Here is a 17,541-nt window from a genome sequence, read left to right as displayed (position 1 = left end):
CAAAAACACACCAGAGTTCCTACAGACAGAGCAAGTAGCTGACTCATCTCAGAGCATTGTTCTTTTTACTGGAATACAGTGTGCTGGAAAAATCAATGTGAGAGCTATTGATTTAAGTAGTAATCTGGAGAGGGCCTCAGCCAGCCAACCAGATAACAGCTGGGCATGGTGTGCTTCTTAGTGTTGTATTACCAAACCTAATGGATGTCTAAGAGGTTTCCCATTTTGCTTTCACAGATATTTCTTTCCTAACCTGCCTCACTAGCGTTGAATTCCATGCTGGTATGTAGCATGCAATGTTGCAAAAGTCAGTGTCTGAAGATTGCTTCAAATGAATCCATTCTATTTTCTGTATGTTGTGATTCACCTCTTGTCTTGTAATAGTTTTTTTCTATGTTAAGCAGCAATCTTAACTCAGGATTCATCACCTATAGTTCTCCTCTTTGTGTCAGCTTTTCTTCCATTACTCATGTGCTTTTATGCCTTAACATCAAATTTTCTCATCCTTTAAGGTCTTCTTCTTCAAGTGTGAAGGTCGGCTTGAACCTCCCTATGAAAAATACCATAAAAACAACCGCAGGAATGTTTTGCAATTTGAATAGTCACCACTTTTGCCTTGGGCAATCTTTTCCAGTCAGTTCCAAATGTGTAAGGCCTTTTTGTCCTATTTACTAATCTACTTCTTGTTCTTCTTTTGTATGACAAAACCAAGAAGAATCCTTTGATCCTTTTCCAAAGTAGATGTCCATTTGTTTTAGCACAAATGTCCATCCATCTATCAAAGTACAAACAGCATCTTTAGGAATGTCTTCATTATTCTGCTTGGTGGGCTAGAGGAGCTCCTGGAAGTCTTGCTGGAGGCTCATTTTTTACCCTCACACTTGTCAGAGAAGTCTAAAATGGGATGATAACCCTTCCAGACAGAGAGGGACCAAGTGAAGACATCTTAGACTGCCAAGGCAGAAGTGCAGGCTTGCACTTATCCCAGGTAAAGGTGCTTCCTTGGTGTCTCATTACCATTTGAAAATCAGAAGAGCACATTTCAGTCTCCGAGCTGCAGCTTTCCATGCCAGGCCATGCTTTGTGCTCAGACAGGTTTCCTTTCTCCCAGGTAGTCGTGTCTGGTTTGGTAGCTCAGCTCATCCTTGGAAGGAAATGCAGAGGGCAGTGGCAGGAAGCAAGGTTTACAAAGACTGACAAAAGACAGCCTGAGCAGTTCCCAAACCTGCATTGCTCCCTGGAGGTCCCAAATCCCCCCATTATCTCCCAGCTATTGCTATTAATACTGGCGGCTATTTAAACACCACCAAGGTCTCCCCCTGTGAGGAAGTGCACGTTCCCAAGTGATTTGAGGATTTCATTAGCAGTGAGTCTACTAGCCTGGATGTGCTAGAGGGCAGGGAAATAGGAAAACTTCACTCATCTTAGTTCACTCTGCAAGAGGCTGTTTAGATCAGATCAAGATCCTGCTAATTTCAGCAGACTTTAAAGAAAGTTACTATAGCTGTACCACCTTTGCAATGAGGAGCCATCAAGTCACAATTAAAGTCATTCCCCACACAAGTAAGAGATACATTTTACTGTTTTCCCTCTCAGCCTTTTGGGAAATAAATGCTTTAAATTCCCCTCCTAATGTATTTTTCTTTGCATAAAAACAAAGGCCTTTTCCTGAGCTAGGCCCCAGCTACAAGATTTGAAATGGGATTAAATCAGAGCTGTTATAAATCTAAGGAACATTCAAAGACATTAGTTTGGTTTGAGTCATTAAAACAACCAGAACTCACGGGCTTTTCCCAAAGTGTTCAGACCCAGGGATTTGATACATGCATAATTCTAGTATTTACAATGATGGTTGATATTAAATGAGCTCTTTCTAGCTTCTGCCATGAATTTCAGATGCTCTGCTTGTTTAGTGCCTGCTTGTTCTTCTCTCCAAAGGAAACAACATGCAGAATAAATGATTAAAATCATGATGTCCCTCCTGAAAGATGTAATTTATTAGAAGCAATTAGTACAGTGTGTGGCCCTCATCCAAATTTGTAACCCCTTAGGCCAGCCTGACGATGTCTGATGCATCTCATTACTTTGTGACTGAAGGTTAACAACGAACGTGGGTAGAGTCTGGAGACATTAAAGATTATTGTTAGTATGGTAAGCGCTGAGTTTGGAGCCCATGAGAATCACTGTGGAACAAAAATCTCAGGCTAAATTTACTTCAAGTGGCACAGGAATGAAGTTTCTAAGATTTTAGCAGTCACTACAAAAACTTGTATCATTTTACAGGCTGTCTTCTTACATGGCAAACTCTGCAAAGAGCTTCCAGTGTTAACTAAACACAGCAGTGTAAGAACATGAAACATCCCACTAGTCTAGAAAGAAAAATACCACGTCTTTTTTTGCTTCTGCTTCATACATGGGTTTAAATTTAATTTTTAGGAAATTAATGTTAGCTGTAACATCAGGCATCTTACACAGCCTTCTGAACATCAAGGCCAGGCCTGTGAGAATTCACAAATTGAGCTGGTGCCCAGTCAAACTTTTCTTATGTGGGTGAGTCACTTTGACTCAGCCTATTGCATTTTTCCAATCTCTCCAACAATGATCCTTTTCCAAAGATGATTGTGCTGCACATCAGTCATGTGGCCAGAACAGGAGATGGAGATGGTTTTCCATTATCCTCTCAGTCCTGAGTGGTATTTTGGACCTTGTTCCTTTTCCAGTAGACTAAATGGCTGTGATAACTGCTGGGCAGGGGACAAGGACTACTGCACAAATCCAGGAATTGCTCCAGTGGCTGGAGCAATTCCTGAGGCTGGGCAGTCTTCCTCTAATGCCTTAGCAGAGCTGCCATGTCCCTGGAGGAGCATCTCTTCTTTAGCCTGGTAGTACCAGTTCTCCATCACATTCCTTTTAAGGAGAAAATCTGTCTCAGTAAGTTGTTTCTTGGGTAAGAGAAGGCTAAGCTCTGCCTTGTTTTCATGCGCACTGCTCTTGTTTGTTCACGTGTTGTGATGTGACAAAATGCCATCAATGTACTTCATCTCCTGGGTGGAAGGCCCACAGCTGTCTGGACCTTCTGAAGAACAGGGAATAGAAGATTTATGCTGCAGTTTTGTATCACTGTGTTTTTTCCTTGTCTCTAACTCAGTCACAAAAGGTGCAGCTTTGTTTCCCAAACTACTTATTCTACTTGTTCTCATCATTTAGATGCTGTTCTCATCCACATCTTAGTCAGTGCCCCTGGATACAACCACACCACTTGATGCAGAATGGCCTTGAATGAATTTCCTGGCTATCTTTACCAAGATGTCACCTTCTAGTGCTGGGTCTCTTTGCCCTTCTCTCTACACTCCTCTCTCCTTCCTCAGACTTGAACAGTAGGATGATGACAGTAGATACAATTAAGGGGGAAAAAAGTTAAATTAATTAGTGAATCACTGAGTTGGTGACAGGGATACATCAGATTGCTGCCATCTCGAGTTCAGCTGGCTGCCACTGCTATGGTACTGCCCAACACGTTGGCAGACACTGCTGCAGTCTGTATTTAATTTCTTACTGTTGGCAGCTTTGAATCCATTTCATTTCACACAGCTGGCAGCTCCTGCTTCAAAATGGCTCCGGCCTTGGCTGCAGCACTACAGAGACACCAAGGTGTCCAGTGGAGGCTAAGCTTGACATCTGTTCCAGAGTAAAACTGGGATGTTTGTGTTACAGCCACTCTTACGTGGAGTGAAGAGGAAAGGGCTGTGTTGAGCACTAATGTCAGTCCCTAAAGTACCACGTGTGGTCCAGCACAGACCAAATTCTGGGGGAGTATTTCTGCTGGCCTCATCTGGCTCAGCATGAAATCCACATATCTGATAGTTCCTTCTAATCTTGTGCAATGAATGCTAAAGGGGCCTCCTTCTAAAGGTACAACTTCAGTTTTATGATAGAAGCTAATCTTAGAAAAGTGCTGTGAAACAGCACTTATGACTTGAAAATAGTTTTATGGAGCATTGTTGTATTAAATACAGGGCAGTGTAAATATCATACTGTTTCTAAGCAGTAACAGATAACATTAAAAAGTCAACCTTTTAAGAGCTAGCAACATAAAATTCTATAGAACAAAAATATGGGAGACATAGTACATGTTTTAAAATGTAAAGTAGAAATCCCAGGAAGGGCAGCACGTGTTGTTCTGGTTACTTTTTTTACAAGATGTATTTATAGTGAAATTACAAAGATTTTGGCAGTGTTGTGTTCTGAATTGAAGCAGCTTTTGAAGAAAAGATAATATTTTTATAGGAGAACATGTAAGATTCTTATGAAGTCAGCCATTTGACAGGGCATTAAATTTTATTTCCTTGCTGTATGTTCTATGCTGGAGGTTAACAACCAAGCCACATGGCAGACACTGACTGCAGCCAGCCCTACTGTAATAAATAATAATTGCTCCTCTGTTTCATCTAAAGCATTGTAAATCTGGAATTTGATCCCGAGCAAGATGGCAGAGTGAAGACCTAGATTACACATTGCTGCTCCTGTTCAGTGTTTGACATCTCCCAGGCAGGCAGGGCAGGATTGTGCATGCAGTGAGGGCAAGTGCATCTGTCAGGGCCTCACTCCCCCTGGCTCTGAGTTCAGCCCCACTGGGGAGAGCACACTCCTCCTGCAGCACTGCCAGGGGCCGTGGCCGGGGGCACTGGGGGAGCTTGCTCAGGCCACATTGGGGGGTTTTGGAGGTAGATGCAGTATGTACATACAGAGGTGCCTCTCTAAGTAGTGTATTTCTAAAAAGTCCCCACAGTATGTGGGCTGCTGTCACATTTAATTTTCCCTCAAAAAGAAAAGCCTTCCCTGTATTTCCCTAACTTCATATTTCTACAGCTCCTCTTTGTCTATTAATGGCTCCTCTCCATGTAGTCAGATTTCATATTTAAAAATCCCCTCTCCCAAAAGGCAAAGCTTTCAAAAGACAGAATGACTACAGGCAAGCTCAAGGTTAATAGTGAATTTGTATAACATGAAAGGCACCACTGTGCATTGAGCAGTGGCATTAGCCTGACACAGCAAAATCATCCCACGACCTTCCAGCTATGATTCCATCAGCTGTGCTGCTCCTTGTGAGCATGTGCAAGGGGGTGCAGGCTCACAGCCATCAGCCCAGCTCTCACCACCTGCTCTGAGTCCTCCTGGGACCAGGGCAATGATTTCCATGAGAGTGGCTCCTGGCCACAAGCTGCTCTTCCGGGGACAGTACTTGCCATTAGCTCTTTTGCTTCAGGTTTCACCCTGACCCCAGCCAAGGTCCCAGTAGCACATTAGCTTTGTGATATCTCTGTTTCTGAACAACCTGGTCCTTATTTCTGTGGTTAAGCTAAGGGAAACATAAAGAAACCACGCTTCTGGTTTTTAGGGACCATCTGCGCTGGGTTTCTTGTGGTGGGGATGTTTTCTGGGTTTTTAATATTTGATTTTTTTTCCTTTTGAAGTGGATGCCTATTTGAATTTATCAAAAACCAAAAATTTTCTACAGAAGGCCATGCGGTTCTTCTCCCCTCCATAATTTCTCCCTTCCTTCACCCCTTGAGATGCAACATTGCCCAGTATAGCAAGAACACAGAGTTCCCAAAACCATCCTCCAGAGCTTTGGCATGGAGACAAGAACACGAGCAGCCTGAAGATTTCAACCACATCCTTTCAGGCCTGCAGCTAGCACTGAGTGCTCACATGAATTATGTCTGTGACTGTGACCAGAAAAACACAGGAAATACTGCAGCTAGCATATGGATCTGGAAAGGGATTCATTTTCCTGTGAGCTGCAGAGGCCAGCAGGATGTTGTTTAAAAGCTCTCATTTGATGGAGCTGCTAGTTTTTCTTGAAATGGAAGGAGGGAGGATACTTCAGGCTTTTCAGCTCTCACACAAGCTGAGAACAACCAGTGTTATTCCACAGATCTTTTATAGCCAGGAGAGATGATTAGCAGGCTCTGAGCAATTTACAGAGAAACTATTTCTACCAATACAATTAAAGGAGTCGTGGGATGTAAAAGGAAAGCACTCCCCTGAAGTGTTTGCTGTGGCTGTCCCGGCTCAGGGTGCAGCACTGCTGTGCATGCTGGCACACAGCAAGCAGAAAATGTGCGCACACATCTGGTAAACCCTGGGAATGGTGCAGGTTTGTGGGCTGCTCCCTGCAATGGCACCTTTCCGGGTGACAGGCACACAGGGCACACCTGTCCCTGGAGAGCAGCTGGTGAGGTGCAGGACACCCAGAGGCACCTCTGCAGCTCAGCTGGGGCTGGGGGCAGACATGAGCCTCAGGGGAGGAGAGGAAGGGAGAGCCGGGGAAGCACAGACACTGCCAGAGAGCAGCAGGGAGAGGGGCTGCCTCCGGCCCAGTGCCGAGTTCCCAGGGGCTGGCCAGCCCCTACACAGGCAGAGGGCGGCAGCAGCCTTCTCTTTGTTGGTTTTTTTTTTCAGCAGTGAGGAGAAATTATGTAAATTCAGCTTTCAATGTCCATGCAATCTGAAAGTAAAGAGTTTTTAAAAAAACAGCGGGATTTTTGGCATGCAGGCTCCCTCTGGTGACTCCTAGTGCAGCTCCACTGTTGAATGGAAAGAAAGGTTACAAGGAGTGGAATGATATTAAATCTGACTAATTTCAACTTAAAATCTGTGGGGTTACTACATTGCCACATTTCACCTGCCTTCCAGCAGTATTCCACACATCCCATGAGTGGTTAAATCTTGACTTTTATTCAACTCACTCTTAGCAAGAGCTAAAGTAAGAAGTGTAAAAACTAATTTTTAAAGAATCTATGACTGTGATCTGAATGTGTCTAAACCTTTAGAGGAGAGTGTAACTTTTCTGTATTTTGTCTATATTTTCCCCAATTAAATTGAGTATACTGATATTCTCACTGTGCTTTCCAGAAAAATTGAGAGCTTTACTTGTTTTCAGGCTCTGACAATTCTGTGTCAGGTAGTGTGTTTCTATGGCATAATTGCCTTCTGGTTCTGCTGGATGCTGGGGTATTTTGATGCTTTTAGCAAACCAGAAGAGGTAGGTAAATCACAAGTTCAAGTCACTCACGCAATAAAGAGCCACCAAAGATTTTGTCCCAGTGTTGTGCTGCCCCTGGCACCTGCAAGGTGAGACTGGGTGTATCTACTGCAATGCAAATCATTTGTGGTGACTGCACTTTATGTTATTCATGCATTTCTCAACATTGGATTTTAATCTTCTAGCAATCAAAAATACTTAAATATAAGAATTTGGTGGGGTTTCAGTTTCCTGTAAGCTGAACAAGTTAAAATGAAAATATTTCAAATTTAAAATATTACTAGAGATGTCAAACTAAAGCTTTAATTGTTCTCTTTTCTCCTCCCCAAAAGATCAGAGACACTGTGCCAGATATCCTCTGAAGTTTAATCTAGGAATTTGATTTTGCTGAATTTCTCTACCAAATTGCCCTGGTTGTGCATAAACATTATGTACTAAATTGGATTGCATTTGTTTTAAGGGTGTGTATACCTATCTGTATTACTGTGCAAAACACCATAAATTGCTACAGTCCAGTTTATCTCCCTGGATTCAAGGGATTTGTGCCCTTACTCTGTTAAAATTGCTCCTTGCAGCAAAACAATGCTGCTCCCTTTTACCCTCCCAGGCTAGGAGGGTCATCCAAGAGTCCCAGTGGAAATGGTCAGGGTGCCTACACCCAGCTGGGAACGTTCTGGGTGAGAGCTCATTGGCACAGGCTAAACCTTCCACAACATGGTAATGACAACATCAGTGAAAACACCATCCCACAGCTGTCCAAATCCAAGTTTCACCTTTCAGCCCAGTGGGTGACATCTTTTGTGGAAGCTGCTTCTGTAAGACAGCTCTGCAGTGTCAGTTTGGATGGGTGATACTGTGTGTTAGGAAAATGTCTCAGAAGCAAAAATTAGGACTTGTTAGGGCAATATGAAGAAAATAGTAATGGCCTATTATTTATAGGCCACTCATGAAAAACTGCAGTGGGGATAATAAGCAAAACACTTGCCAATCAATCACTTGTTTAATCATAAAAGGTTTTTCTAATTTTGAAGTTGCTTATAAAATATGTAAGAGAAGAAGTAATTTCAACATTTACAATATTACTGATGTGAGGTTATGCTGATGCCAAAATCCTATCTCCTTTGTCATCATAGGAAGGATCAAAATGAAGATAATGATTTTAACTCAGTAGGGAATTAATCAGCAAATTAACAGAGAAGCTGATAGACAGAGACAGGATTAATTAAAAGTGAAAGCCACACAGTACATGGAAGTATAGCAAAGAAACACCACCTTGGAATTTTGGGTGACCAACAAAGATTTTGCTCCTGTCTTCATTTTGAAAACTCACTGGAAATATTTTCATCCTAACCCTAAAAATCTCAGGCTGCACAGAGTATTCAGCAAGAAATTTATGTCTGACATTAAATGATTTTTTCTGTATCTGCCCCAAATCATGGAAAGAAATAATAACCCCAAAAAGAATAACAAAAATAGAAAATATGGATCCAAAATATAAACTGAACAGACTGCTGGGGGTGTCCTGCCAGACCTGGGGGTGAATCAGAAGAAGCAAAAGCTGCTCAGTGATTACACACAGGACTTCATTCTCACCATTACAAAACTCAGGCTTCTGCTTCTCAGTGTCACAGCCTCCTTCTTCTTCTTCAAGGATTCTCTCCCCTAAGGATGTGGCAATAAGTTTTTTATCAACTATTTAGGTTTCTTGACCTCAGAAAAATTCCCATGTCAGTCAAAACCAAAAAATATAGAGCCACAGTGCAGTTGTCCAGGAAAAAGTGAGCAGCTGGATAATGCTGACCACTAAAAATTGAAGTCAGATAAAAATGCCTTAAGAAAACTGAAACACAGCTTTTTGGAAATTGTTTATGAAGTTGGGGAGATTAAAATGTTTTGTAGAGCATTTTCAGTTAGGTTTTGAATGAAAAAACCCCTTAATTTCCATTGTGTTTTGAATGTGTATAAAAATCAAATTTATTTTCCTCTGGCATGTCTACATTTTTTATACTTAACAAACTAGGCAAAACTAAATATTCTGGTATTGCTATTTTTTTTTGGTGGATTTTTTTTTTTTCTTTCTAAAGGGAACTGCAAAATTTCAGAGTTATTTTCCTAATAATGAACAAATGAAAATTGTCTGGCTTCAAGGAAGTGCAAATATTCACCTATTGAAGCCTGCTACTGTCATTTTTGAAAGTGCTCTGGCATGAATCCATCCTGCTTAAACCAAGTCAGGCATGGAACTACCCCGGGCTTGTTACAGACTGCCTAGTGAAAAATCAAGCCCTGGAAGTCTCTCTGCTGGCTGGACAAGGAATCACAGACAAGTGCATTCCCTTCTTCTTTTTTTTTTTTGGGGGAGCAAATCACTGTAACTAAACCACAGGAAAAAATTCTAGGCTTTGTTCCTACTGCTCAGAAACTTGCAGATAAGCAGCATTTTCCTTTTTCACTTTGCTTGTGCTGGCTGTGCTGCCAGAACAGCAGTGCAGTGGGCTTGCCCTGCTCTGGGTCAGGCATCCCAGCCCTTCCCAGCAGCACACACTGCCTCCACTGCAGGTGTTTGAACAGGGCTTCATTTCTGTCCACCATAAAAAGAGCTCTGCCAGCCAATATGTTTTTTAAATCTTAACGAAAATTGCCATTTGAATGGATGTAATTTAATTTGAAGCTAAAACATATGGCATGAATAAAATGTCATGCTGCTCTTCTGTCACAGTGCAACCTCACAGAGCAGCTAGGTGCAGGTGTCAGCCCAAGTAAGGTCCAAAAAGTTCAGACTCCTTCAGCTCAGGTTCTTTAATGCAGCATTTTCCCCAAGAATTAATTGCTGAGGGCAAATCCCTTACAAATGCTTAGGCATTTGCTTTGAAGGCTGGTTTGCAGAGCACCAGCAGGAGTTTGGGACAAGAATACACACAGATGTAACTGTGCTGTAGTAAGAGAAATGGCCAGGAGAGCCAGTCAGAAATCTCCCATCAAGAACACAAGAAATAAAACAAATATTATAAAAAGGAAAATGTTCTTGGTTGCCACTATTGGCAGGAACAGATTAGAGGAAATTAAATTATGACACTTGATTCTCTTCCTCACACAGAAGATACCATTTAGTCTTTTAACATATTGGGAGCAGAACTCTCTTGTTTTATCCTCTGTAAAAGGAATAGTAGCTGTGAACAAAGCATTTGTTCCTACAGACAGGTGGAGGACTGCCTTTGTAAATGCTCACTGACTTCAAGGCCTGGAAAGGACCCTTATTTTTATAATTGAAGCTCTGGCATTAACCTTCAACCTGATGCTACACTTGATCCATATTTGAGGTTGATCAATGTCATGTAGTTTAGAATGCAGCAGTTAAGACCTTCTTATGAAAGTTAAGATTTATCTAATTCTCCTCAACTTTTCTTATTTACTTATAGCAGGTGGGATGATATCATTGTTTTCTTTTGTACATAGCAGTCTACAAACCTAAAATTTGTCTTGTCTCTACCTCTAAACAGACTTACCTTCTGTAGCTGAAATCCTGAGCATTGTTTCATGCTGTCTTTAGCATCAGCTTTCCCAAGTCTTTGCTGATGTGATTTTCTACTTGTAAAACTTCCCACTTTTAGCCTCCTAGATTATTTTAAGATAGTCAGGCTACAGAGTGGCTCCAACTGGATGCATAGGCCGGAGAAGCAGGTGGTTAATCCTAAGAATGACAGAAGTTGCCTGTGAAAGTGTAAGATGGTTTAATTTAAAGAAGCTGTGTTTAGAAAATGCTACTCACTAACTTTTAAGGCCAGTGAGTTCTAAGACATGATTTGTGACAGTAGCAGAGCTTTTGACTTCTGTTATTATGGAGCAGCTGATTAGCGGTTTGGAAATGTGGCCTTTAATTTGGTGGAATTACTGTAATCCTTTGACATAAGGGAACAATTCTGCCAGTCCTATGAGTTTGACCTACTCTCAGGCAGACAGCTGCCTGACTGAAAGTGGTGCTGATGTTAAAAGTGAGGGCTCAGCAATTCCAGCAAGGGAACACGCTGCCCAGTAAGGTTTGGCTTCCAGACACGTGCTTTTACAGAGGAGGTTCTGACCATCCAACAAGCTTCCCAGGACCCATCAAAGCACAGCACCTTTGAAGGTCTGCCTGCACTGAATTCAAGCACACTTACCAGCACTTCTAAGCCTGTCTTTTAGCTGTGAAAAATTGGGATGGAAAAGTGTCAGCTGGAAAGCTCTAATCCTCTCCTGCTTGCTGGCCCCAGCTGCCTGGTCAGAGCAGCGCAGGAGCCATGAGGAGGAGAGCCTTGCAGTGCTGCCTGGATTCATTACTGCCATGGAAGCCACCTCTGCATGTTTTTCTGATCAAGTTTTTGGGGTATTTGACCAAGAGCCATCCTCCACAGAATCAGCTAAGAAATATTTTCTGGTTTTCCAAAGGATAAAGTCACCCACTGGCAGGCTGACTGCAGGAGCTTCTGCTCTTCGTGTGAGCTCTGAAGACTGGCTGTCTTCTGCAGTCTGAGGGCTGGCAGGGGAAGGAAGGACCAGCAGAACAAGATGTTTCCATGCCAGGAGAAGTTGCCTGGGGCAACAAAAACCTCTCTGTTTACTCTTTAGGCTACTGTATGTGGGAGATGCAGTCCCTTCAGCCATGGCAAGCTGACCCCTCTCTCCGGTGCATGTTCTGGCCAGCCTGTGGAGGGCCAACAAAAGCCTTTCTGTGCAAGGAGCTCCTTCACATGACTCATAAGGAGCCAGTGCTGCTTCAAGCCATCCTGGGAGGGAAAAATGGAAAGTGGAAAGCAATGTCTTAGAGAACAAACTGGAAAGTAGCCAGGCATTTGCAACATGATTTTTGCTGCTCTCATACAGACTTCATTGTGATGGTCTAACAGTGAGCCTTTTGACTGCAAGTAGCCTCACATGAGCCTCAAGATTTGTCATTTAAAAAGCTCACCATGACAACTGAGGATGGTATGACTTGAGCTAAGAGAAGAGTTAGCAGCAACCAGCAGACATTTAGAAAATTAGTCATACTTCATTGCTGGGTTTCTGAATGATCATTCACAAACCTCTGTGGGGCCATGGTGACCTGCTGAATATGGTGATGATCTGATCTGCTCCAGATCAGATATGTGACCTACATAAACCCGTCATATTTGCCAGCGCTTCAGATCATTTGTTTTGGTTTAGTCATGCATATTGGAGAGGAAAAAAAGTAAATGAACTTGCAAGGCTGAATAATGTCTTGGTCTCATAATCACAACACATGAGAATTTTTTTCTCCTCATTTTGAGCTGAGGTGTAAAATAATACAACACATGGAGGAGGTTTTTTTATTATTTATATATTGCTATAATGCCAGCCTAGTTTAAACTGCCACATTGGTGCTCCAGATTCTTCTCATTCTAAATGTTGGAGGTCCCCCATATCTGCTGCTGTTTGAATGTTGATTTACCATTTACATCAATGGTAAATCACAGTGACAGCCTGACTTTGCTTTTTCTAGGCTAATCTAAACAGGAGTTTGAGAATATCTAGTCCACCTACTTTCTGTATCAACTCGTTTATCTCATATCTCAAACTTTAAAGCCACATAAAACAGTAATTTACAGTATTTTGCATAAATTCATTGCAGACAAACAATAGCTGGGGTTTTTATCTTTATAACTGCAACTTAACGTCAATGACGTATGTTGACTCTTCTTTCTTTAACAATAGTAAGAGAAAATCTCATTAATTTCTGGAGGAGTAGGACCAAGATCTGTGTAATAGAGAAAAGACCTGGTTATGCTCAAACTCATTGGCCACAGGACTAAGGGCCACCCTTGCATGTTGCTTATCAAGCTTCTGTGAAACCTTGCTTAACAGAAACTCACAGGCGTGGGTACCACCCGAGTCCCTTGGGACTGTTGCACAGTGCATCATTTCTCAGTCTTTCTCCACAAAGGACAACCCAGATTTTAGAAAACTTTCAAAGGCTGTATCAAGCAGACTGTTCACAGTTACCAACATCTATAAAGCAAAATTTTCCACATCCCTTTATTTTTATTTTGCCTTCCCTCCCTCGTGTTTTTTTGTTCACTCACTCATACACATGGGAGGTGCCAAGGCCCGGGACCCGGACCGTGTGTTTTGTTGTGTTTTATTGCTGTCATGTCATAGGTAACTTTTTGATACTCTTTGAACCACCAGTAGCTTAGAGACCACCCAAGGGAGTGGTCTCTTGGGACACACAGCCTGGGCTCCTGTTGCCAGATCTTCATGGAAGCAGGATTAACCTCCTGCCACAGGTCATCTGGTTTGATTATTGAACATGAGCACCAGCAGATGAAATAATAGCTGCCAGCTTGTCAGACTGAAGCCATTCTACTGGATGGGTGTGAAGAAGCACAAGGAGAGATGTGTAAAATGCATCTTGTGTTTGCATACACACATCAGCCATTGTCTGGCTCTTTGTTCATACTCAGTAACATCCACTGATCACTGCATGCAACAGTTCTTGTCATATCATATTGAAGTTAATGAAGCATCCAGGAACCCACACCAGGAATTCATTCCATGCCACATAAACCTTGTTCAAACATTTAACAGAGGCTAGTTGTTGCACCAGGGAACCCCCAGCTAGAGTGTAGCAATCCAGCCCAAGGACTGATAGAGAATGTTAGGGAGGAAACAACAGTCTTTGTCTCAGCAGGCTGGCAACAAAAACATTATCAGCGTGTTTCTGAAATTCCATAACTGAGGATTTTGAGGATTTGGATATAGCCATGGAGGCAGATAGTTGTATCTCTCCAGAACTTTAGGAGAAGGAATGAAAGTGCTAATCTAAAAGCCTAGCAATCTGAGAAGCAAAGCTGTATCATTTCCTGATTTGAGATGAGTACAGATGATGCCCATAATATATGAAGAAATTTAATTTTCCTTGAAAGCATAAATAGCCACCATTAGTCTGACATATATTGAATGGAATCAATGGAGGGAACTCAAGGGGGAAAGGAGTGGCAGGAGAAAAGGTACATTTATAAAGCTAGGAGAAGGAGATGTGGTAGTAGTGAACACCCCAGAAAAAGGAGAGTTTCGAAGTCTGGATAAATAGTAAAAACTGTATGGGACACATTAGGCAAGAAAAACATGCAAGACTCAGATGACAATTGGATATGGGGATCTAGAGAAGAGTGGAAATCAGAAATGTGTAAGTCCAAATATCAGGGGAAAATGACAGTGTTGTTCATGGTAGATGAATGTTTTGGACAAGACTTCAGATCAAGGGCTTGATTTTGACCACTTGGAGGTGCTGTCCTAGACTTCCGCAAGCTTGCGTAGAAGATGCACTCTAGAGTTTTAACTTGGGCAGAAGGGAAAATGACTCTCAGACAATGGCAAGGAGAAAGGATTACAACAGCAGAAGAACCAGGGGAAGGAGAACCAGGGCAAAAGTTGTCAGAGGCAAAGATATCAGCAAGCTGGAAAGGATGGAGAGAGAGGTCACTGGGCACTTGGTCAGAAGTCTGAGACTGGGTCCAAGGGCAACTGGATCAAAGGAAATGGAGGATGGGGGCAGAGAGGGCTGATAAGGTGGAACCAGTGAGCATCATTTTTGGTGAGCTGAATGGTAGAGAAAGAAGAAGGGGAGGCAGGTAGGGTTAAGGATAGGGTTAATGGTTTTTAAGAGTTACTAATGAAAGCTTAAGCACTGAACTCTGACTTATATGCAGGTTGAGCTTATCTAAACCACACAATTAAGTAAAAATGGATTAAAGGTTTCAGGAACTGATTGTACAGATGAAGGAGAGAGACAACAGGTCGTTTATGCAAAGAGGAAACAAGAGAAAGCTCAAAATAGGTTTTTGGGAAACTATAGCATTTTTCTTACTGTTCTGCTCTTGTAAGCTCTACATATGCCCTTCTGTTTAAAAAAAATTAAAAATTAAACATATAGTAGGATTTAATTTATTTCCAGCTAAAGAACCAAATTTTTGATCAAGAAAGTCAAAATGCCTAGGAGATGTATGTGCAGGGGTAAGTTTTGAGTTTCTCCATGACCCGTAATGACAGCTGTGTTTCTGATATCTTGTCCAGATGGGGCAGAGAGAATACAAGACATGTATTTCTTGCATTTGAATAAATCAGGCAGATAGCTGGTGTGTACCTGACAGTGAACATTTGAAGATGATGAAACTGGATTTTTCTAAACTTCTATGAAGCATACAGTGCCAAGAAGGGAGGCTAGTGAAGTTGTATTTTGTTGAACTGAAAGTCATCACCAAGAGGAAAAGTTTTTAATAATTATTCAGCTTCTGTCAAAGGAGATTTCTGCCAGGCAGCTGCTCCTGCAGGCTCTGATGGTTCTCAGCTTCTGCTGGAGGTGGGAAGAACAGGAAGCATTGATGCTTTTCAGAGCTGTGTCCTGTGCCTGTCAGAGCTGGATTGTGGTGCTCATGGCAGGGACAGGCTCTGGACTCTCCCACTGGCACTGACCAGCAGAAGGGAGCATGTTCCATCCCAGGGAGCACCAGATGTTTCTGGAAACTTCTGGCAAAACATCTTGTGAAGCCTAGAGAGTCCCTGTTACTCCCATTGAGCAGATGCCTAGCTGAGCAAGAAAGGCATTTCTTGTGAAACAGGGTGCATAGGTCTTGGTTTTATTAGTGTGGTTTTTTTAACCTGTTACATCTGCAGGAAGCTGAGCATATTCTTTTAATTGCAGTGGCAGTCAGCACCCTCAGGCACCACACATTGGTAGTGACTGAGACAATGATGTGCCCCTGAGGCCCCAAGGGAAGATGAGCTGTTTCAGCAGCAGTGCCAGGGCCCATCTGCAGAGCAGCAGCTCTGTGCCTCCCTTTCCTGTTGCAGTTCCATGCACTGGGCCTCAGCTGGGGTGGGATTTCTATGTGAGATTTTGGGGATCTCATGGGTATATCTGTCACATGCAAGAGATGCTCCAGGTTCACTGACTTTAATCCCACTATTTTTGAGAAATATGTAGCTCACAGAAATGCATATATAAATCACAGTGGAGCACGTAATTAAGAGTTTGTATGCTTTCCAAAATCAGCACAGAAATACTGATTTAGTCTGGCCCCACGGTGAAGAGGAATCTTGTTCCTGAAATAAGCCTGACTGGTGCACTTAGACACTTCATCACTTTTCCAGAGAAAGGAGTCATTTGAAGCTCCCAGGTGGATCAATATGTAGCCCATGCAGTTAATGTTAATACATTGTTATAAGCTGTAAGATGCATTTACTGAGTTTTGATTTCACAAAATCATACAGTCATTTAGGTTGCAAGGAACCTTGGGAAAGTCCATAGTTCAACCTGATGCATAAAGCAGAATTAGCACCAAGTTTAACAACTTTGTCTAGTTCAGTACTGAAAATCTCCTTGAAGAGACAAATCACATTTTCACTGGGAAATCACACCAGTGTTTAAATTCACTCAGTGGAATAATTTCTTCCTTATATCCAGTCAGAAAATAGTCTCTTCCAATTCACAACCAGACATCTTCCTCCTCTGGGTAACTTTCCTTGGCAGAGGCAGGCTGCTGTGAGGTGCCCCAGAGCTGCCCCTGATGCAGCTGCTGTTGTCTCCTGTAACTGTGGGGCCATCCCTACACATGGAGGAGGCTGCCCTGAAAGAACTGCCAGCTTCATTTGGCTCTTCACAAGTGCTTTCCATTGCACCCAGCCCAGCCAAAGACCTGTGGTGGATGCTGGATTTAATGACATTAATTTGAGGGTTTTTTCCTGTTTGGTTGGTTTTTTGTTGTTTGTTTGGGTTTTGTGGTTTCTGTCTGTTTATCTGTTTGTTTTGTTGGCATATTTTAAATCAAACCTTGAATTGTGAAAAAAAACATTATGAGGAAGACACATCAGAGAAACATAATTTAAGCATATTTAACTGGTAAATGCAAACCAGAATGTACCATTAAAAAGAATAGTCCTTTATCTTGTTTAGTGGTATGAGTCTATAATATTTCTTTTGATATTCTCATTTTTTGCTAAGGAAAATAGAAAACAATTAATTTAGCACTGGCTGAGACATTTTTATTTTGCTGTTATCCTCTTTGGCCAGGTCTGTTTGCATAATCATTTCAAAGTGATTTGAGTTCTGAAACGCTGAAAATGAGCCTGTTTTATCTGTGCCTTTCACTGCTTTCTGCAAATCTGGAAATGTGTTTTTGACAGAGAGAGGATCAGCTCCAAATCATAAAACTAAATAACCCTTCAAACTTTAGGGAATTCAAGCTGCCAACCAGACTTCAATCCTGAGTTTGGTAAATGTCAACACCCTTTCTTGGGCAGTGAAGCAGAGTGAAGGAGGAAGTGTTAAATAGGATGGGGAGCTGCCTTAATTACTTGAATATTTTTAAAATTTTTTTCCAGGAGATATTTAATTCAGGAACACTTGGTTGTTTCAAATCTTGTGACCCTACTTAGCTTTCTAAGCTGGTACTTTGGTTAGATGGAGAGAAGCTAAAAGACAGCTGCTGATGAAGCAG

At 42.0% G+C, this 17,541-nt stretch overlaps 1 protein-coding gene across 2 annotated transcripts in view; it reads left to right on the top strand.

Annotated features, from left to right (window-relative positions):
• Positions 1-17,541, top strand: part of PPP1R1C (protein phosphatase 1 regulatory inhibitor subunit 1C) — a 44,936-nt gene that overhangs the window by 23,240 nt on the left and 4,155 nt on the right. The window contains exon 5 of one of the 2 annotated variants that reach the window (XM_030952442.1): positions 238-282. The exons of the other annotated variant lie outside the window; for it this stretch is intronic. Coding sequence (XP_030808302.1) covers positions 238-282 — 45 coding nt within the window. The remainder of the gene's footprint in view (positions 1-237; positions 283-17,541) is intronic. 2 annotated transcript variants of the gene reach the window in all.

Source organism: Camarhynchus parvulus, chromosome 7 (genome assembly GCF_901933205.1).
Source record: "Camarhynchus parvulus chromosome 7, STF_HiC, whole genome shotgun sequence".
Lineage (NCBI taxonomy): Eukaryota > Metazoa > Chordata > Aves > Passeriformes > Thraupidae > Camarhynchus > Camarhynchus parvulus.
This window is presented reverse-complemented; position numbering and strand designations above follow the sequence as displayed.